This window comes from Esox lucius, chromosome 19, assembly GCF_011004845.1.
Source record: "Esox lucius isolate fEsoLuc1 chromosome 19, fEsoLuc1.pri, whole genome shotgun sequence".
Taxonomy (NCBI): Eukaryota; Metazoa; Chordata; class Actinopteri; order Esociformes; family Esocidae; genus Esox; species Esox lucius.
Genome location: NC_047587.1, coordinates 1,425,823 through 1,447,606, shown reverse-complemented (window position 1 = coordinate 1,447,606; position 21,784 = coordinate 1,425,823). Strand labels below are relative to the sequence as shown.

General features: G+C 45.4%; 1 protein-coding gene across 1 annotated transcript; it reads left to right on the top strand.

Moving 5' to 3' along the window:
* Positions 1-3,214: 3,214 nt before the first annotated feature.
* Positions 3,215-20,711, top strand: c19h15orf39 (chromosome 19 C15orf39 homolog). Its single transcript, XM_034288158.1, has 5 exons — positions 3,215-3,719; positions 3,957-6,925; positions 12,850-13,024; positions 18,085-18,122; positions 20,409-20,711. The coding sequence occupies exons 1-5, from the start codon at positions 3,215-3,217 to the stop codon at positions 20,412-20,414; spliced, it is 3,693 nt and encodes a 1,230-aa protein (XP_034144049.1). The 3' UTR covers positions 20,415-20,711.
* The last annotated feature ends 1,073 nt before the right edge of the window (positions 20,712-21,784 follow it).

Below are 21,784 nucleotides of genomic sequence, written 5' to 3'. Positions count from 1 at the left end.
ATGCCAGGCGTGATGTCAGAGCTGTAGAATAACATGCCAGGCGTGACGTCAGAGCTGTAGAATAACATGCCAGGCGTGCCGTCAGAGCTGTAGAATAACATGCCAGGCGTGACGTCAGAGCTGTAGAATAACATGCCAGGCGTGACGTCAGAGCTGTAGAATAACATGCCAGGCGTGACGTCAGAGCTGTAGAATAACATGCCAGGCGTGATGTCAGAGCTGTAGAATAACATGCCAGGCGTGACGTCAGAGCTGTAGAATAACATGCCGAGCGTGACGTCAGAGCTGTAGAATAACATGCCGAGCGTGACGTCAGAGCTGTAGAATAACATGCCGAGCGTGACGTCAGAGCTGTAGAATAACATGCCAGGCGTGACGTCAGAGCTGTAGAAGAACATATTTGCTTCAATTAACTCAAAAAAGTATCTTTGCTCATACTTGGCCAATATTGCTAAAAGTTGCCCGATTCGATAGATATTTGCACATTTATCAAAACAGAGCAAAATGCAGATGTTATTTGAAGTGGATCTAAAAATCCCCTATGGAAGAAGTTAAAAGTACTGTGGGGATTATGACTGTGGGGATGTACTTCAGTCAATATCTGTAGGAAGGGGGGCAGGTTTACCAGCTATGAAAGGGCCCATCTGGGGGCAACTAAAAAGCCTGGCCATGGTTCCCCACCCTCACGCAAAGGGGTTTTTCAGTATTCTGCAACTTGACCTTAGATGGTTACTTACACACATAAATCTATGGGCGAAGAGAGAATATAATTCATGATTAAATTGTATTTAAATATCCAGGGCCTCAAACTACCTTTATGTCCCCCAGCCATGGGGCAGGAAGAACCAAAATCTACCAGCTACTCTGATTATTTTATTTTATTTCTCTCCTGACCATATAAGGCCAAAATCACAACAGGACTATGCTGAGTGATGTTTCTCAGAAAATACCTGTAATCCTGCAAAGTAACAAGAACACTAAAGAGGAGGAATCCATTCACGCATGTGGCTGGCTGCGAAATGTCCATGCACCGGACTTCAAGACAGGAGTATTTCTGTCATTCTTAAAGCCAGGGTGGGGTGATGGCTTCAAGAGAGTTTCTTAATTAAACCTCCTGACCGTTCCTTCTCGAAGACAAACATCTGGTAAGACTGGGTGATGCAATAGCAACTGGACAGAAGAAAAAAGGTGTCCACGATGTCCATGTGTTCCACTCAGTCGACTCAGTCAAAACAGAAATACATACTCAGGGCCTACCAGCAGATCAAACAGCATATCATTCACAGTATATTGCTCCATTTCCTTACATTTTATGGACCTGACCAATGCCACCAAGCACATGAACAAAATAGTGAAATTTGCCAGGAAACATGAGAACAAAGTCTCACTTAAAGCTATTTTGGGTGAAATTATCTCATTTAGGGCCTATGAAAACAAACACAGTCAGGTTGACAAGCTGTTGCTGAACACTCCAGGTATATGAAGCGAACCACAAACAAGCTGTTGCTGAACACTCCAGGTATATGAAGCGAACCACAAACAAGCTGTTGCTGAACACTCCAGGTATATGAAGCGAACCACAAACAAGCTGTTGCTGAACACTCCAGGTATATGAAGCGAACCACAAACAAGCTGTTGCTGAACACTCCAGGTATATGAAGCGAACCACAAACAAGCTGTTGCTGAACACTCCAGGTATATGAAGCGAACCACAAACAAGCTGTTGCTGAACACTCCAGGTATATGAAGCGAACCACAAACAAGCTGTTGCTGAACACTCCAGGTATATGAAGCTAACCACAAACAAGCTGTTGCTGAACACTCCAGGTATATGAAGCTAACCACAAACAAGCTGTTGCTGAACACTCCAGGTATATGAAGCTAACCACAAACAAGCTGTTGCTGAAGGAGAGAAAACACCCACTCTTCGCCACAGATCTTTTTCCACTGAGAGGTGTCTGTCTGTCAACCAGATGCACTGATTATGTCTCAATTGTTTAGTGTACAACCTGGTCATGTTGGAACTCCTCCTGACGGCAGTCACTCCTGGTCATGTTGGAACTCCTCTTGACGGCAGTCACTCCTGGTCATGTTAGAACTCCTCCTGACGGCAGTCACTCCTGGTCATGTTGGAACTCCTCCTGACGTCACTCCTGGCCCTGTTGGAACTCCTCCTGACGGCAGTCACTCCTGGCCGTGTGTGTGTGTGTGTGTGTGTGTGTGCTTGCGTGCTAGCCACATGGTTGCTACAATAGATGGGGTGGTTCGTGAAACTAGAACATCTCTGTGTGGTCTGTCAGACTGGAACAACTCTGATGTGCTTTGTGAAGCCCTGTCTTTTTTTTTTTTGTGGTTAGGTGATTGCCCACACTCCCTCGACTAAATGTCATGTAGCCAACGGTTTTCGACATGACGACACGTCTCTGTCCTCTGCAGAGGTTGAATATCACACATCAACAAGTTACTAACTGGTGTAAAAGCACGAAATGCACAGTTTGCGACCACCGCAGAGAGTAGAAACACAAACGAGCAGCCAGCGGCGTGAGGTCCTCAGTAGCAAAGTATTGTTATTTAAATCAGGACCCGAGTTGGTATTAACCCTGATCTGGCTGGTCTGGCTGTTGTGTGAGCCTCACACATTTCTTAGTGTGTGTTGTTCCTGTTGTTACTTTGTGCTGAAATGATTTTTTTTTAAGCATTAAAATAAAAAGCATTTGTTATTATTGTTGTTATCACGTTTGTTAGTTTATAAGAGCGTTAAACCTTTTCCATTTCATCCATATCATTTTCTTGGTTGCACCTCGTCTCTCTGAAACCTTTCATTCCTGACCTTTTGTTTCAGATCAGGCTGTTTGTTATTGGAGAACGACCCATGATGATAAACGGCTGTACACGTGTTCAGCCGAGCTTCCCCGTCGACCCGCCCGGCAGCAGCACGATGCCTCAGCTGGAAGGGACCATGGCCTCCAAGGGGTGGAGATTTCCCAAATACCCCTCTCAGGCTGCCCCTCTCAACCCACAGGCCTTACCATTCAATGGGGGATACTTCACCTATGACATTAGGGGTCAAAACCTTCTTGACCCTGACCTTCAACCTTCCTGGCGCCCTTCTAATGGGTCGCTGCTGAACGGGAGAAATGTGGTGGTTCGAACTCAGATTGCAGAGCGAGAAGGGTCGTTACAAACCCCTGGGGTTTACAGGAGGCCAGAGAACATGACCATTTCCCCTGAGGGAAACAGTGATGGACAGGACGCACCAATGAAGCAGGGCTTTACTCTCTACACTCGGAGCAAGAGCTCTCCCACTACCGGCCCAGGGACCATTGCTGCCCCCGTGGCTGTCTGGAAGCAGGCTCCTGTTGGGGGGGTCAGCCGGTCCCCTCAGTGTGAGGCCCCGGTTGATCTGGGTCTGTATGGGCACCGGGCCCCCCCCTGCTGCGCAGAACTGGGCTGTACGGCAGAACACCCGTACCATCCTAGTGTGTATGAAGAGGAGTGGACGTATAGTCCTGGACCAAAATACAGCCCCCACTACCCCCCCAGGTCCTTTCTGCAGGCCAAGGGGCCTAACAGTGCTGACAGGCTAGAGGAGAGACTAGCTGAGAGAGAAAGTCTTGGTCACAGTGCTGACAGGCTAGAGGAGAGACTAGCTCTGAATGGCCTGCTAGTAGAGGGCTACCACAGCCCGAGCCCCAACAGAGCAGCACAACCGGTTCAGAGTAGGTTTCCTACCTTCATGGACCCAACCTACCCTGGTTATACATGTCCCCCTGCCCCCCCCTCACAACTAGGCCACTCAGTTTTAGGCTCCTCCCCCTCAACATCTGACCAATGTCAACGTTTACAGATCCCTTCTAAACTCTCAGCCTATCATAGCCTTCATCCCTCCCACTTCCTCTCCAAACCGACTTATCACGGCCTGGTTTCCTCTCACCTCTCCCATTCTCCCACCTCAGTACACCACAGTGTCAGAGTGTCGCCACGGGCTTATCCAAATGTCTCTCCTCCCACGTCTAAATCCAACCCACTCTCAGTCACACAGAGGCCTCCATTTTACACACCCCAGGCCGATGTGGATGATGAGAGAGAGACTGGAGCACCAGGCTGTAAAGAGTTCAACCTGAGCACTTCAGTTGAGGGACCCGACAATCACAGAAACACTGATGACCCCCCAGCTTCTAAACACACAAGACTTCCCAGCTCCACACAGACAGGACACCACCTAACCCCTCCCACCAAGACAGGATACCACCTTACCCCTCCCACCAAGACAGGATACCACCTAGCCCCTCCCACCAAGACAGGATACCACCTAGCCCCTCCCTCCCATGCAGGATACCACTTAGCCCCTCCCACCAAGGCAGGACACCCTCTAGCCCTTCCCAGCCAGGCAGGATACCACCTAAACCCTCCCACTCAGGCAGGACACCATTTAGCCCCTCCCACCCAAGTAGGACAACACCTAGCCCCTCCCACCCAGGCAGGACACTATCTTGTCTCTCAGCCCCAAGTCCCCAGCCACCACCCATTCCTCTCCTATCTCCAGCTGTACAGGATGCACCTGAGTACAGCTGGCCAGGTGGGATCCCCTGCTCCAGCCCAAAGGAGATCTTGTTCCCCTTCTCCCTCCAGTAGTAGCGGTCATAACCAAGACGAACCCCCTCCATCCTGTATTCAGCATAGTGACAGGCCCCTGGACACTGACAGACCCCTGGACTACTCCCTACCTCAGTACCGAACTCCAGTTACCTCTACGCAGACCCCCTCCCCCAGGACACCACACCTGTCCTGGGGCTATTCTGACTCACCCCTCCCTCGAGCCCCCGGGGCCTCACTCACCGCCTCTACCACAAAATCGCGGGACAATTATGGCAACCATTACAGCACCAAGTGCCCCGCTGCTGCAGACTGTTGCACCCGTCCTCACCACCACAACACCACACGGGCAGCCGGTAGTTCTTCTCTGTGCCAGGGACAGAATGGCTTATCGGCCTTTCAGGCTAATGGAAATGGAGAAGCCTCGGCCAGCCGAGCCCTGAAGAGATGTCTCTCGCGGTCGGACACACCCGTCACTCTTGACTTACCCTCCCCAAAACGTAACCAAGACAACGGAGATGATGTCATAGACGTTGAATTGTGTCAGAAACGACCGAAGATGGATACAAACGGAGAACGAGGGTGTACGGAGATGAACGGAGAACGAGGGTGTACGGAGACGAACGGAGAACGTGGGCGTACGGAGACGAACGAAGAACGTGGGCGTACGGAGACGAACGGAGAACGAGGGCGTACAGAGACGAACGGAGAACGAGGGCGTACAGAGACGAACAGAGAACGAGGGCGTACGGAGACGAACGGAGAACGAGGGCGTACGGAGACGATCGGAGAACGAGGGCGTACGGAGACGAACGGAGAACGAGGGCGTACGGAGACGAACGGAGAACGAGGGCGTACGGAGACGAACGGAGAACGAGGGCGTACGGAGACGAACGGACAATGTGGGCGTACGGAGACGAACGGAGAACGTGGGAGATCAGACAGCCAGTCTCCTTGTTCTCCTCCCATGCCGGTCATCAACAATGTCTTCAGCCTGGCTCCATATAAGGTTTATCTACAGGCAGCTGGTATGTTGCCCCCATCCACCACAGTGCTTCACAGAACCAGCCAGGTAAAACAGCCCACTGGAGAATGTCTGGTCAAACCTGAACCCCTCAGACAGCCAGAAACTCACCTACAGGAGACAGCCCTGAAAGTAGAGGAAGAGAAGCCTATATCAGTAAGTCACAGGATTGATTACCATGTAGCCCCATCAGCCTCTTCAAAACATCCAAGACATGTAGCGGAGCAAATTATTCTGAGACCTGTAGTCCTTTCAGAGCAAAGGATTCTGGGGCCTCTATTCTCAGTGACTCCGGAGAGGATTCTCCAGGAGGGCTCCAGGAGGCTGAAGATTGAACCACAGGTCAGCCCTGAGGAGGCCCTGAAAGTGGAGACCAAAGCGGTCAAGGAGGAGGTGCTGGCAGCAGCAGACACGTGTGCGTCTGTCGGTGATCTCAACGTGGTTGTGATTAAAAAATGTGAATCGGATGACCTGGACAGTGAATCGTCATTAACGTCAGATGGAAAAGCGCTTTCCAGATCAGCTACAGAAGTGTTCCGATGCAAGGCTTCAAATGGATCTGTTTCTGACAACATGACTGATCATCAAAATCTGCCAAACCACCACCAACAATCCAAGGCCGTCACGCCACATCCCAGACCGTCCACACCACCTCAACCTCCTGAGCAGGCCACTGCCAGGGCAACCAAACTGAACCTCCAAAACATCCCCCCTCAGAGTCTTAAATTATCCACCTATACGATAGTTCTGCCTGACAGCATGCTTCCAACACACACTACTCCTCTCGCTCAGCATGGTCGAGAAATCGTCCCCCAGTCACCGACTGACCCTGTCTCTGTGGCCAAATCCAGCCCCAGCCCCCCTGCCCTCTCGGACGGTGTCCCCAGCTTCCGACCAGCCAGACAGCACTTCCTAGAGCTTCACCTCTCCTTGTGTAAGCTTGTCTCCTGCTGTGTCTCTCGCACCCCACCAACGGAGCTCCGGGTCTGGCTGTCCCAGCTGGACCCCACCGCCATCTCCCCTCCGGCCAAGGTCCAGAAAGTGACCTCTCTGCTGGGTGCTGATGCCAGGGCAGTATGGCTGAGGAGACCCAAGACCCAGGACGGCCATGGGGAGAACCAGGAGGAACCAGACCCAGATGCTGCTCTCCAGAAAGTGCTCCAGAGACTGAGGGAATATATTGCCCAGCAGCAATGTCCATTCCCACATGTGATGAGGGCCGGGACGGTGTTTGTTCCCATGCTGGTGGTGAAGGAGCTGTTGTTTCCTCAGGTCCAGGGGTATTACATCGACCAGGTCCTTCAGGTATGGCCCTGACAAGGTTACCACCATGCAACAATACTAGTCCTCTCGTTGGTCAATGTCAAAGCAACCTTGTCTTCTGCACAGTTGCCCTGATCATAGATCACATGCCACACAAACAGCCAACATGCCACACGAACCGCCGACATGCCACACGAACCGCCGACATGCCACACGAACCGCCGACATGCCACACGAACCGCCGACATGCCACACGAACCGCCGACATGCCACACGAACCGCCGACATGCCACACGAACCGCCGACATGCCACACGAACCGCCGACATGCCACACGAACCGCCGACATGCCAGATAATCCACTGAATGTGTCCATGTTATGTACGGTTGATGTGCTCTAAGTGTGATGAACGATCAGCAGATTGAAGACCCGAGGGCCGTTCAGTGTGTAAAATATTTTTGGCCCTTGGGTGAGTTAAGAATTAGCTTAGCCCTTGGTAGAGCTTGGGTTTATTTACATTAGCCAGCTAATACATTCTTGCTAATGCAAACGCACCAGAAAATATTACAGACAAAATATTACACACTAACCGGAGTAACTTGGTTGTCCAGTAGCCGTCATCGAAACCGACTGTCCCGACCCTGTGTGCAATATTGATTATAGGCCGTGGAGTTGGAACTGTCTTTTAGAAAATAAAACATCATTACCCAGATAATTTCTCTGCTTCACAGCTCTCTGCTGCACAAAAAAAACAGCAACTATATAAATAACATACCCATTGCCTATATTTTGTTGGCTAATCTATAATATAATAATGATTTGATAGACATTACATTGTTGACATTTGCAACAGTTTCACCTTTGGTCCCCTGTAATCTTTTAGTGTTTGACAGCGGCCTTGTTCGCTCTGCACTGACATATTCCCATTCACTTTACCCTGAGGGAATAGCATTACACAAACATTACGCCGTTTTGTGTTTTTGGCTTTTTGTTCCATGCGTTTTTTTTTGTACTCCCATAAACAAGACTGAAGCTGCCCAAGCTCTTTGTTTAATAAGTTTAAGTTTTTACATAATATTAGATGTTAGTTAAGTATTTAGGTGTTTGTAGCTTATATTGGACTTCTTTTCATGTTTTGAAAGTATATCAGATGTTACTTAACTGTCCACTGAACTCCACTGAAGCAGTGATACAAAGCAGTCCTTGCAGATAACTCAAATGTAGTTTTGAGACACTATAGCAGTCATACACACACGGTACATGTTGCTGGAAATTACCACAGGAATCGGAATTGCTGTGTAGCTGTGTTCTCTGTTAGTTTCACAAGCAGCATATAAAAGTCAGTTGCACTAATTTTCTCTGAAGAGGATCTGAACAATCTTCTATTGAACTTTTGAGGATGAAAGCACATCAAGTATTTGATACACTGCTGATTTTGCAGGTTTTCCCACTTACAAAGCATGTAGAAGTCTGGAATTTTTATCATAGGTTCTCTTCAACTGGGAGTGATGGAATCTAAAACAAAAATCCAGAAAATCACATTGTATGATTTAAGTAATTAATTTTCATTTTATTGCATGACATAAGTATTTGATACATCAGAAAAGCAGAACTTAATATTTGTTACAGAAACCTTTGTTTGCAATTACAGAGAGCATACGTTTCCTGTAGTTCTTGACCAGGTTTGCACACACTGCAGCAGGGATTTTGGCCCACTCCTCCATACAGACCTTCTCCAGATCCTTCAGGTTTCAGGGCTGTCACTGGGCAATACAGACTTTTAACTCCCTCCGAAGATTTTCTATTGGATTCAGGTCTGGAGACTGGCTAGGCCACTCCAGGACCTTGAGATGCTTCTTACGGAGCCTCTCCTTACTTGCCCTGGCTGTGTGTTTCGGGTCGTTGTCATCCTGGAAGACCCAGCCATGACCCATCTTCAATGCTCTTACTGAGGGAAGGAGGTTGTTGGCCAAGATCTCGCGATACATGGCCCCATCCATCCTCCCCTCAATACGCTGCAGTCGTCCCTTTGCAGAAAAGCATCCCCAAATAATGATGTTTCCTCCTCCATGCTTCATGGTTGGGATGGTGTTCTTGGGGTTGTACTCATCCTTCTTTTTCCTCCAAACACGACGAGTGGAGTTTAGACCAAAAAGCTCAATTTTGGTCTCATCAGAGAACATGACCTTCTCCCATCTGGATCATCCAGATGGTCATTGGCAAACCTCAGACGGGCCTGGACATGCACTGGCTTGAGCAGGGGGACCTTGCGTGCGCTACAGGATTTTAATCCATGACGGCGTAGAGTGTTACTAATGGTTTTCTTTGAGACTGTGGTCCCAGCTTTCTTCAGGTTATTGACCAGGTCTTGCCGTGTAGTTCTGGGCTGATCCCTCACCTTCCTCATGATCATTGATGTCCCACGAGGTGAGATCTTGCATGGAGCCGCAGACCGAGGGAGATTGACCGTCATCTTGAACTTCTTCCATTTTCTAATAATTGCGCCAACAGTTGTTGCCTTCTCACCAAGCTGCTTGCCTATTGTCCTGTAGCCCATCCCAGCCTTGTGCAGGTCTACAATTTTATCCCTGATGTCCTTACACAGCTCTCTGGTCTTGGCCATTGTGGAGAGATGGGAGTCTGTTTGACTGAGTGTGTGGACAGGTGTCTTTTATACAGGTAACAAGTTCAAACAGGTGCAATTAATACAGGTAATGAGTGGAGAACAGGAGGGATTCTTAAAGAAAAACTAACAGGTCTGTGAGAACCGGAATTCTTACTGGTTGGTAGGTGATCAAATATTTGAAATGCAGTAAAATGCAAATTAATTATTTAAAAATCATACAATGTGATCATACGATGTGTCTTTCACAGTTGAAGTGAACCTATGATAAAAATTACAGACCTCTACAATCGGCAGTGTATCAAATACTCCCCACTGTAGGTCAAACACCCAGGGATAGATATGAGTTACAAAGCCATAAAGAGGCCCCTGTGCTGTCTTCTACAAAGGTTTCTCCCTAGAGATTGAGAAATACAAGTAAAAGAATCAAGACCAAAAGGGAGTGATTAACTATTTCCGGATAGTTACTCCACAAGTGAACCTGCACCTTTGGCCCCTGCTGCAGACGAAGGCAGTTCCTGTTCTCTTAAGAGACTCCAAATGGGTTGCAGAAAGGACAACCTGAAGAAGTAAACAGATTATTATATGGGGTCGGTATAAGGTCAGAGTAAAATTCTCCCACAAACATTAGACCTGGGCTACAAACTCTGGTCATGAAGTCCCAATATATTTCAGATTGTTACTTCTACTTGAATTTAACTACACTTACCTGGTGTCTGAATTAGGGCTGTCACAAAATCAGATTTTTACTACACGATTATTGTGGCCAAAATAATTCATGATAACGATATTATTGCAGTGTATATATAGACATTTAGATTTTTTTAAATAATGCTATTATCAGACAAATTCATCTTCACCTTTTGTTTATTGTGTGTTTTCTCTCTTTTTTTGGAAAATGATTTACACTTCAAATACGAGTGAAGAGAGTGGTGGAGAGAGTCTGTTACTATAACTGGACAAATAAAAGTATATAAAAAGTACAACCAGATGAACTGATAAAAGATCCACAAGGCCTAACACCCAGAGGATTTTTGGAAAATTACAAATTAATTTTCCTCTAGTGAATACGATATCTTCATATCTGTATTATTAACATGACATCAATATTATTATTTTTTTAAATATCACGGTTATCCTCAATACCGGTGTATCACGACACCCCTCATCTGAATCAGTCCCTGATTTGAAGGAGAGGATGTCTGCCAGGACCGGAGTCGTCCAACCCTGCTTATATCCATATTTGGTCAATAACAAAAGTTAATCTCAATACTTTGTTATATACCCTTTGTTGGCAATGACAGAGGTCAAACGTTTTCTGTAAGTCTTCACAAGGTTTTCACACACTGTTATTTTGGCCCATTCCTCCATGCAGATCTCCTCTAGAGCAGTGATGTTTTGGAGCTGTCGCTGGGCAACACAGACTTTCAACTCCCTCCAAAGATTTTCTATGGGGTTGAGATCTGGTGACTGGCTAGGCCACTCCAGGACCTTGAAATGCTTCTTACGAAGCCACTCCTTCGTTGCCCGGGCGATGTGTTTGGGTTCAATATCATGCTGAAAGACCCAGCCATGTTTCATCTTCAATGCTTTTGCTGATGGAAGGAGGTTTTCACTCAAAATCTCACGATACATGGCCCCATTCATTCTTTCCTTTACACGGATCAGTCGTCCTGGTCCCTTTGCAGAAAAACAGCCCCAAAGCATGATATTTCCACCCCCATGCTTTTATGGTGTTCTTTGGATGCAACTCAGCATTCTTTCTCCTCCAAACACAACGAGTTGAGTTTTTACTAAAAAGTACTATTTTGGTTTCATCTGACCATATGACATTCTCCCAATCCTCTTCTGGACCATCCAAATGCTCTCTTGCAAACCTCAGACGGGCCTGGACATGTACTGGCTTAAGCAGGGGGACACGTCTGGCACTGCAGGATTTGAGTCCCTGGCGGCGTAGTGTGTTACTGATGGTAGCCTTTGTTACTTTGGTCCCAGCTCTCTGCAGGTCATTCACTAGGTCCCCCTGTGTGGTTCTGGGATTTTTGCTCACCTTTCTTGTGATTTTGACCCCACAGGGTGGGAGCCCCGGATCGAGGGAGATTATCAGTGGTTTGTATGTCTTCCATTTTCTTATAATTGCTCCCACAGTTGATTTCTTCACACCAAGCTGCTTACCTATTGCAGATTCAGTCTTCCCAGCCTGGTGCAGGTCTACAATTTTGTTTCTGGTGTCCTTTGACAGCTCTTTGGTCTTGGCCATAGTGGAGTTTGGAGTGTGAGTGTTTGAGGTTGTGGACAGGCGTCTTTTATACTGATAAGTATAAAACAGGTGCCATTAATACAGGTAACGAGTGGAGGACAGAGGAGCCTCTTAAATAAGAAGTTACAGGTCTGTGAGAGCCAGAAATCTTGCTTGTTTGTAGGTGACCAAATACTTATTTTACTGAGGAATTTACCAATGAATTCATTAAAAATCCTACAATGTGATTTTTGGATTATTTTTCCTCATTTTGTCTCTCATAGTTGATGTGTACCTATGATAAATTACAGGCCTCTCTCATCTTTTTTAAGTGGGAGAACTTGCACAATTGTTGGCTGGCTAAATACTTTTTTGCCCCACTATATGCATGAAAAGCGTAGTTCATGTTGATAAGTGGCAAAAAAAAATTTAAGTGTTACAAGAAAAGCACAACAACAACTGAGTGAAAAGCTAAAGAACCAAGTAGACTGAAATACCCCACCAGTCTGTCACCACACTAGCAGAGACGGACCATTTAAAACAGTCACAGCCAAGTGTTTCAACTGTTTCTAACCATTCTACACGTCATCACAATTCTAATGATTAGTACAGCAACAAAAACAACTAGTACAGACCAGAGCCTCCCTGATACCAGGCTGGTGCCCTGTTCTCTAGGTGTCCTTCTCTCACAGTAATACATACATATCCAGCCATATGTATTCACACATCAGCATTTACATTTCATGTTTTGTGCATTCAGTCCCATTGACGTCACCCATTCAGTCATGGGACGTCATCAATGTCATGTCGAGGTCCTAGTCCGTGTCACGTCGAGGTCCTAGTCCGTGTCACGTCGAGGTCCTAGTCCGTGTCACGTCGAGGTTGTAGGTTACACATGTTTCTGTCTCATGTTGCCTTTGATGTACAATATATTACTGTGAATAACTGACAACAAGGTAGCCTGGGTGCCAGATTATTTTTAACTACATTCTATTCCTTGTACTTGTTGGCATAAGACTCATTTACCCAGTACAGGGAAGGGAATGTTAACACAACACCAGTTTCGAGGCTACCAATACCTAATATGTTGCATTTTAATGATAGGAGCACAAGGTGGAGTTGAGGCCCACCACGCTGACAGAGGAGAGACATCTGGTGTCACTACAGAAACGACCCTACTCGTCCAAGCTCCGCAGGCTGCTGTCGCTAAAACACCTACTTAACATCTACCCAGATGTGCTCAACCTCTACTACCATGCCTGTGTCTGCAAGAGCCTAGGTGAGTTAGCTGTTAGCCTAGCCGCTGGGGAACCTGGGTGAATTAGCTGTTAGCCTGGCCCCTGGGGAACCTGGGTGAATTAGCTGTTAGCCTAGCCCCTGGGGAACCTGGGTGAGTTAGCTGTTAGCCTGGCCCCTGGGGAACCTGGGTGAGTTAGCTGTTAGCCTGGCCCCTGGGGAACCTGGGTGAGTTAGCTGTTAGCCTGGCCCCTGGGGAACCTGGGTGAGTTAGCTGTTAGCCTGGCCCCTGGGGAACCTGGGTGAGTTAGCTGTTAGCCTGGCCCCTGGGGAACCTGGGTGAGTTAGCTGTTAGCCTGGCCCCTGGGGAACCTGGGTGAGTTAGCTGTTAGCCTGGCCCCTGGGGAACCTGGGTGAGTGAGCGGTTAGCCTGACCCCTGGGGGAACCTGGGTGAGTTAGCATGTTTCACGGCCTGAGCCGAGATGTCACCCAGATCCTATTAAATGTACATGGCCTTTGTTGTCCATTGGGACTGAAACTGCACGGGTGTGGAACAATAAGGAAGGGGAGGGAGAGAGATATACAGGTGATGTATCTGAATTTAAACCACTTTAACACAGCAGGGTCATAATCTTGAAGAAACAGGAAGTGTGATTTGTTATGTGGATTATAGTTAATGAAAACCTTTTGAATCTCAAATATGCTTAGCCTTTCCTGGTTGAGTTAGCTGTTAGCCTGGCTGTTGGGGAAACCTTGCTTGGTTCGCTGTTAGCCTGGATGTTGGGGAAACCTTGCTTGGTTCGCTGTTAGCCTGGCTGTCTGGGAACATGGTTCAGTTAGTCATTAGCCTGGCCGTCTGGGAACCTGGTTCAGTTAGAACATTGATGTGGAAGTAATAATACAACCCTGTTTCCAAAAAACTTGTAATATTTAAATAAAATAAGATTGCAATGATGTGCATATCATTGAAACCCTATATTCAATAGAAAATAGTACAAAGACAACATGTCAAATGTTGAAACTGAGAAATGTTATTGTTTCTTGAAAAATATATGCTCAGTTTGAGTTTGATGCCATCAAAACGTTTAAAAAAAGTTGGGACAGCAGCAACAAAAGACTGGAAACGTTGTGTAACGCTAAAAAACTAAATGGCAACAGGTCAGTAACACAATTGGGTATAATAAGAGCATCCCAGAGGGGAGGAGTCTTTCAGAAGTAAAGACGGGGTTCACCACTCTGTGAATGAGTGCATGGCAAATAGTGCAACAATTTTAAGAATAACATTTCTCAATGTAAAATTGCAAAGTTTCGGGATTTCATAATCTACAGTACATAATATCATTAAAAGATTCTGAGAAATCTCTGTACGTGTGGGACAAGGCTGAAAACCAGTATTGGATAGAGGTGATCTTCAGGCCCTCAGACAGCACTGCATTATAAACAGACATGATTCTCTAGTTTGAGATTCATAATTTGTGATTCTAGCATCGTCTGGGCGAAAGAGAAGAGGGACCATCTGGCTTCTTATCAGCGCACAGTTCAAAAGCCAGAATCCATGATGGTTAATGGGGCACATTAGTGCACATGGCATGGGTGACTTGCACATCTGTGAAGGCAACGTTAATGTTGAACAATATATACAGGTTTTGGAGCAACATATACTGCCATCCAGACAATGTATCTTTCAGGGAAGGCCTTGCTTATTTCAGCAAGACAATGCCAAACCACATTCTTCACGTTTTACAACAGCATGACTCTGTAGTAAAAGAGTCTGGGTGCTAAACTGGCCTGTCTGCAGTCCTGACCTGTCACCCACTAAAAACATTTGGTGCATTATGAAACGAAGAATACGACAAAGGAGACCCTAGCCTGTTGAGCAGCTGAAATCCTGTATCAAATGAGAAACATTTCACTTTCAAATTTACAGCAATTGGCCTCTTCACTCCCCAAACGCTTACAGAGTATTGTTTTAAGAAGAGGTGATGCAACACAGTGGTAAATATGCCCCTGTCCCAACTTTTTTAATGTGTTGCTGGCATCAAATTCAAAATGAGCATGTATTTTGCCAAAAATAATAGAATTTCCCAGTTTCAACCTTTGATATGTTGTCTTTGTAATATTTTCAATTAAATATAGAGAAAATAAGCTACTGATATCTGAAAGTTTACACAAAATATCTGAGTCTATCTAAGTCTTCTATTGTATGTATCAAATGTGTATCCTCACGAAAAATAGCCCTCATTTGCTGTGGGAACACACATCATCAGTTAACATTTTCACTTAAACTGTTGTTCAGCCTAAAGTATTATGGGGCATTCAAACTGTGTGTGTATGGGAATGTACTGTGTGTGTATGGGAATGTACTGTGTGTGTGTGTGGGAATGTACTGTGTGGGTGTGTGGGTGTGTGTGTAGGACTTTACTGTGTGTGTGTGGGAATGTACTGTGTGGATGTGTGTGTGTGTGTGTGTGTGTGTGTGTGTGTGTGTGTGTGTGTGTGTGTGTGTGTGTGTGTGTGTGTGTGTGTGTGTGTGTGTGTGTGTGTAGGACTTTACTGTGAGTGTGTGGGAATGTACTGTGTGGGTGTGTGTGTAGGACTTTACTGTGTGTGTGGGAATGTACTGTGTGTGTGGGAATGTAGTGTGTGTGTGTGTGTGTGTGTGTGTGTGTGTGTGTGTGTGTGTGTAGGACTTTACTGTGAGTGTGTGGGAATGTACTGTGTGTGTGGGAATTTACTGTGTGTGTAGGACTTTACTGTGTGTGTAGGACTTTACTGTGTGTGTGTGTGTTGCAAAAGGATCAGTGTGTGGGACTGAATATCCCCACAAAGATGGTAAAACAAGGACTCTTAGTTCTTGTGGAGACATTTGGCTGGATCACACAAAGAAGAGGTTATTTCGGCTTACGTGTTAAGTTTAGGGTAGAGTTACTGTTAGTGGTTTGGTTCAGTGTGAGGGATTATTTAGGTTTATGGTTAAAGAAGAAAATAGTACAATTTATTGACCACTTGGAAAATAGTTGAATTGCAGCCACAACATTTCACATTCAAACAAACTACCCCGCTTCCCAATCATGCTGGTGTTTTAGTTTCCATTATATAAATGCAGAAAAATGCTAATTATATAACACATTTTATAGGTGAAAGATTGAAAAATGTAGTCACATACAGGCTCATTAAATTAAATGTTTTTTGCATATTATTTTTGAGATAGAGGAATACACATGCTAATATTTTGAATTGGGTTTGTTAAAATAGAATTTCAAATGTGAATAACATTGAGTGAGTGATCCTACTGGGTCTGGCTAAATCATGGGATGTGTTTAAGCTAATAATGACTTTTAATTTAATTATTAAATGTAGAAGGTTGTGAAATTGTAGTGATGTCATACTTCATGGGACTTTTGGAGGTCTTTGCAGTGCTGCACACAAGAAATTCTCTTTAAAAATATTTTCTTATGTATTTCATTATTTATGCACCCCATTCCAAATGAAGTACATTACATTTGACAGTAGTGTGAAGTAAAGTAGTGTCATTCACCATCCCATAATGCTAGTGTTTTTCTGCTAGCAGGTCACCATGGTAACATACTTTATCTGGAAATCCCCTTTTCTTCTGTCTTTCCTATACACTCAGCTGACTGCAACCAGTGATGTCAGTGGAAGAAGTTGTTGTTAACCCCTTAGTCTTAGTAAAGATTTAATCGGAAAATAGATTTTTTCCCTATTTGGGTGGGTATCATTTCAGGTTTTAGAAGTACTTTTATGGTTTTGAGATTTAATAAAAAAATGTTCCCTATAAGTTTTGTTTCATGTTATTTCATGTCATTTGGGGATTTTGATGTAATTTAGGAGGTTTTGATGTTATTTATTGCAGTAGTCTGATTCCACACATTGACTCAACTCGAGAAAATAAAATAAAAACGCAAAACATTATTCATATTTTAGGCTGAAACTTTAGGGGGAGCTGTAGATGTTTATTGTAACACAATTTATCAAACACAAAACATTTCAATGAGTACAATTGTTTTCCAGAGAACGTGTTTAATAATTATGGGCTCCCCAACAGTCAGTATGTCCTGAAGCCTCCCCTGGCTGGATTACAGCACTGAGGCTCTTATTGCCTTGTTAAAAGGTCCATCCAAGGTCAAGTCTCATTCTCCTGGCAGAGCCAATCAGGTTTTGAGCTAAAATGTCGGTATCAGGTGCTTGTCTTTTATTCCATCCCCTTTTGTTTCCACACATGCTGATGGTGTGTATGTGCCTCATCTGACCACAGCACAGGATTCCAGTTGTAGTTTAAATAACAGTTTGTGGCCTGATCTTAGTAAGGGCTTATTTTGTGCAACTCTTCCAAATAGCTTGTTGACATGGATGTGGCATCTAACAGTTGATTTTGAGACTTGATAACCACCAGATTCCGCTAGACTGCATTTCTGAAACAGATTCTTGTTTGACCCCATCACCATCCTCCTCATCGTGCGGGGGGGGGGCATGAGTCCTTCTCTTGGTTAATGTGCCACTGTTTCAGACTTCAATTGATTATTGTCCTGACTATAAGTGGTATTTTCAACTGTTTATGTATTTTAATTTTATATCCATTACCTGATCTGTGTAGTTCAACAACCACCAGTCTCCTTTCAGCAGACAGCTCTTTGGTGAAAGGGATTTTACATGCGCGCATCTTATTTATAAAAGCATCATATTTATTACAGTTCCTGGAGACAGTTCCTGGATACTGAGACCAACTGATAAGCATAGAAAAGACGCTTTGTTTGGTTTTATTTTAAATAGATTCTCTGGGTGTGCAAATACTTTTAAAACCTATATTTTGCAGAAAGAAAATCACACTATTCATTAACATGTTTTTTTGTTTGTTTGATAAATGATTGTGTTGTAATGAAAGTATGTCTAGACCTGATGTTTGAAGCCATTGTTTGAGTTTATTTCTTACATTAAATTTTGGTGGATTTCATGAAGGGTGCCATTGCTTCCTGAGTGGACTGTATATAACTACGATACGTTTTTGACTAAGCATGTTGTCCATGCTTTCTAACTGTCACCATTATTTTTCATTTCAAATCCATTCCGTTTATTTTTTCCAGAGTGGCCCTCATCTGATGCTCCAGTAAAGCCAGCCCAGGTATCTGCTGTTCTCTCTCTTGTCACCCCTTGTGGACACTGACTAGTTCAAATTAGCACTTATTATTTTGTACTCATTCATTTATTCTACAGTCAAGAACAAGATGTTATTATATAACTTTAATGATCAAAGACATTAATAATAAAATTATTTATGCTAAAAACTGTTACATATACTAAAGACAAGAAAAAGTATTTAAGTCAGTTTAATCCAGAACTGAAATTTGCAAAATAATTATAGAGTGAGGTTTTTCTCTTGGGTTTCCCATATTCCCCCCAAACCCAAATAATTGTCTGTGTTGACTGATTGCCAAGTGGTTCATTTGGTTTGACTTCAGAGATTTCTGCTAGTTAGTTGGTGACTTTTAATTACACACACACACACACACACACACACACACACAGGCTATGCGACATCATACCAACTTTACCACCAGTGGCAAAATGCACAAAAATGCAGCTTGGTTTGAACCCTACCACAAAACTGTGGCCTGCTACAGGAGACACCCTGGTTGAACCTGCTACAGTCACTGATTTGATCTCTTGACCTCTTATGTTCTGTTTCCAAGGCATCTGATAGGCTGTTTGCTTCCTATTCTCTGCTGATGCTGACTGAGCTCATGCTTGTCCTCTCGCTGATCCGCCTCCCGGCTGTAGTTCTCATCAGACCTGGAATACTACAAATACTAATCACTCATTTAAAATGTAACTCCATTTCCTAAAAACATTGGGATGCTGTGTAAAATGTAAAGGGAAAACAGAATGCAATGATGTGCAAATCATCTAAACCCTATGTTCAATAGAAAATAGTACAGAGACTACATATCAAATGGTGAAACTGAGAAATTTTGTTGTTTCTTGGAAAGTTCATGCTCACTTTGAATTTGTTGCCAGCAACACGTTTCAGAAAAGCTGACCGAGGCACAAAAATATTAGAAACGTTGTAAGTCTGAAAAACGATTCTGGTCCATTGGCAACAGGTCCGTAACATGATGGGGTATAATACGGTCATTCTAGAGAGGATGAGTCTGTCAGACGTGAGGTTGGGGAGGGGTTCACCACTCTGTGAAAGACTGCATGGACAAATAGTGCAACAATTGAAGAATAATGTATCACAGCATAAAACAGTTTGGGGATCTCATCGACGACGGAACAATATCAGTAAAAGATTCGGAGAATCTTGAGTACTCAAGCTATCTGTGAAGGCACCATTAATGCTGAACAATATATACAGTTTTTGGAGCAACATATACTGCCATACAGGCATCTTTTTCAGACAAGGCCTTGCTTTATTTCAGCAAGACAATGCCAAACCACATTCTGCAGGTATTACAACAGCATGGCTCCATAGTAAAAGAGTCTGAGTGCTAAACTGGCCTGCCTGCAGTCCAGACCTGTCACCCTCTGAAACCAAGGAGACCCGAACTGTTGAGCAGCTAAAATCCTATCAAGCAACAATGGGAATACATTTTTTCTTGATATATATTTCAAAAATACAGCAGTTGGTCTCCCAAATGCTTACAGAGTGTTGTTAAAAGAAGAGGTGATGCAACACGGTGGTGAACACGCCGCTGTCCCAGCGTTCTTGCTGGCATCAAATTCAAAACGGTATTTTCCAAAAACAAAATTTCTCAGTTTCAACATTTGATATGGTCTTTGTACTATTTTCTATTATATTTAGGGTTAAATGATTTGCACATCATAGCATTCTGTTTTTATTTGCATTTTACACAGCGTCCCAACTTTTTGGAGACAGGGTTGTACAGTGATTTACTATTCACTCATTTCAAATACTTTAGCCAGGCTGGATTGAGCTTTGCCTTGCCAAATAAAACATTCCTCCTAAAAATATATACATTTTCAAATGTATTCCCTATATGGTACACTACTTTAGACTAGAGTCATATTCCCTATATAGTACACTACTTTAGACTAGAGTCATATTCCCTATATAGTACAATCCATAGAAATCCTATTCCCTATATAGTCCACTACCTTTAACTAGGGCCATATAAAGCCATATTAATGGCAGATTGTGCGCCAGCTTTTTAACGGAAGATGTCTGTGGGAGGAGTTTCTAAGTGGGGGTTAGTCCTTGTTAGTCTGGACAGGGGCTTGTTTCAGATTCTGCTTTGTTCTGCTTTCTCTAGGGAAATGCTAGAAGTTTCTACCATGACGACCTTTCCATTACTCCAATGAACGCGCATTTATATTTCCAAGCTGATTTGAAATTGACACTGTGTGCAGATGTATAGGCACGCTAACTGCCACGCTTCCTGTGTTTTAGGTGTAGAAGAGGAGGATGCTGCCAGGGTGCCTGAACAGGTGGAGAGTTTGGAGGACCATTGGAAGATCTCAGACGGCGGGCCTCGTTTACAGCCCACAAACCACTGTGACATTGGAACACAGACCAACCCACCAGACTGCTGGCCACAACGTCTGGAAGAATGTGTCCATTTATCTCCGCTGAGTGGCAGAGCCACAGACACACCGGCCAATCAGAGACAGACTAAGAAGGTGGGGAGGAGTAGAGGGTATCAGGAGAGGGAGGTGGGGAGGAGTAGAGGGGACAGGGAGGTGGGGAGGAGTAGAGGGGACAGGGAGGTGGGGAGGAGTAGAGGGGACAGGGAGTTGGGGAGGAGTAGAGGGGACAGGGAGTTGGGGAGGAGTAGAGGGGGCAGGGAGGTGGGGAGGAGTAGAGGGGGCAGGGAGGTGGGGAGGAGTAGAGGGGACAGGGAGAGGGAGGTGGGGAGGAGTAGAGGGGACAGGGAGGTGGGAAGCAGAACGGACCAGCAAAGAGGATCTTCATCATCGCACTTTAAACAAAACAGGAGAGTGAGGAGAGGAAGAAAGAAGAGCAGTGCCAAACGTCTATTTCTTGGGAGAAGGAGGGGCACCGTCTCAGAGGGAGGCGAGGGACTGGGAGTGGTGGGAAGTGCTGTCACAGACAAGGCTGTCAACTGGAGATTGGTTAGGAGCCCTGTCGACCAGAAGGAGCAGGACGGAGGGCCTTTGGGGAGCGACCACATAGAGGAGGGGCCATCAGTCCCGGCTCTGCAACAGCTGGAGGCGGAGTCTGATAACCCCTGGACGTGCCCTTTAACCTCTGACGAACTTTCTCCGTCTCCTAGTGACAGCGAGACAGAGAGAACATCCAGTCTGTCCGACGAGGCCCAGTCATTTGGCTCCGGTCCGTCTCAGGTCCTTGGGGCCAGGAGACATTCAGGGATGATCCTTAAGTTGAGAAGAGTTTTGTTTCCCAACGCTCGTAAAGGACAAGAGGCTCGCTACCAGACCATCTCTGTTTCAGACACTGAACTGCACCAGGACAGACTTACCCCGCCTCTAGCAGACATGCAGCCGCCTCTAGCAGACATGCAGCCGCCTCTAGCAGACATGCAGCCGCCTCTAGCAGACATGCAGCCGCCTCTAGCAGAGAATGAGTGCAAGAATGGTAAGAGTGGAGAAGGGGAGGCCAGGAGTGGAGAAGGGGAGGCCAGGAGGGAGAGGACCAGAGAGGGGGAGAGGACGGAGGCCAGGGGGAGAACCAGTGATGGAAGTCTCACCAGGGGCGTTTACTCTAAACTCCCCCAGCGTGGCCTGTGTCTTGGGGGTTTCTCTTCAAACCTGCCCCCCAGCAGCACCTCCTCCAGCCGACTGGCC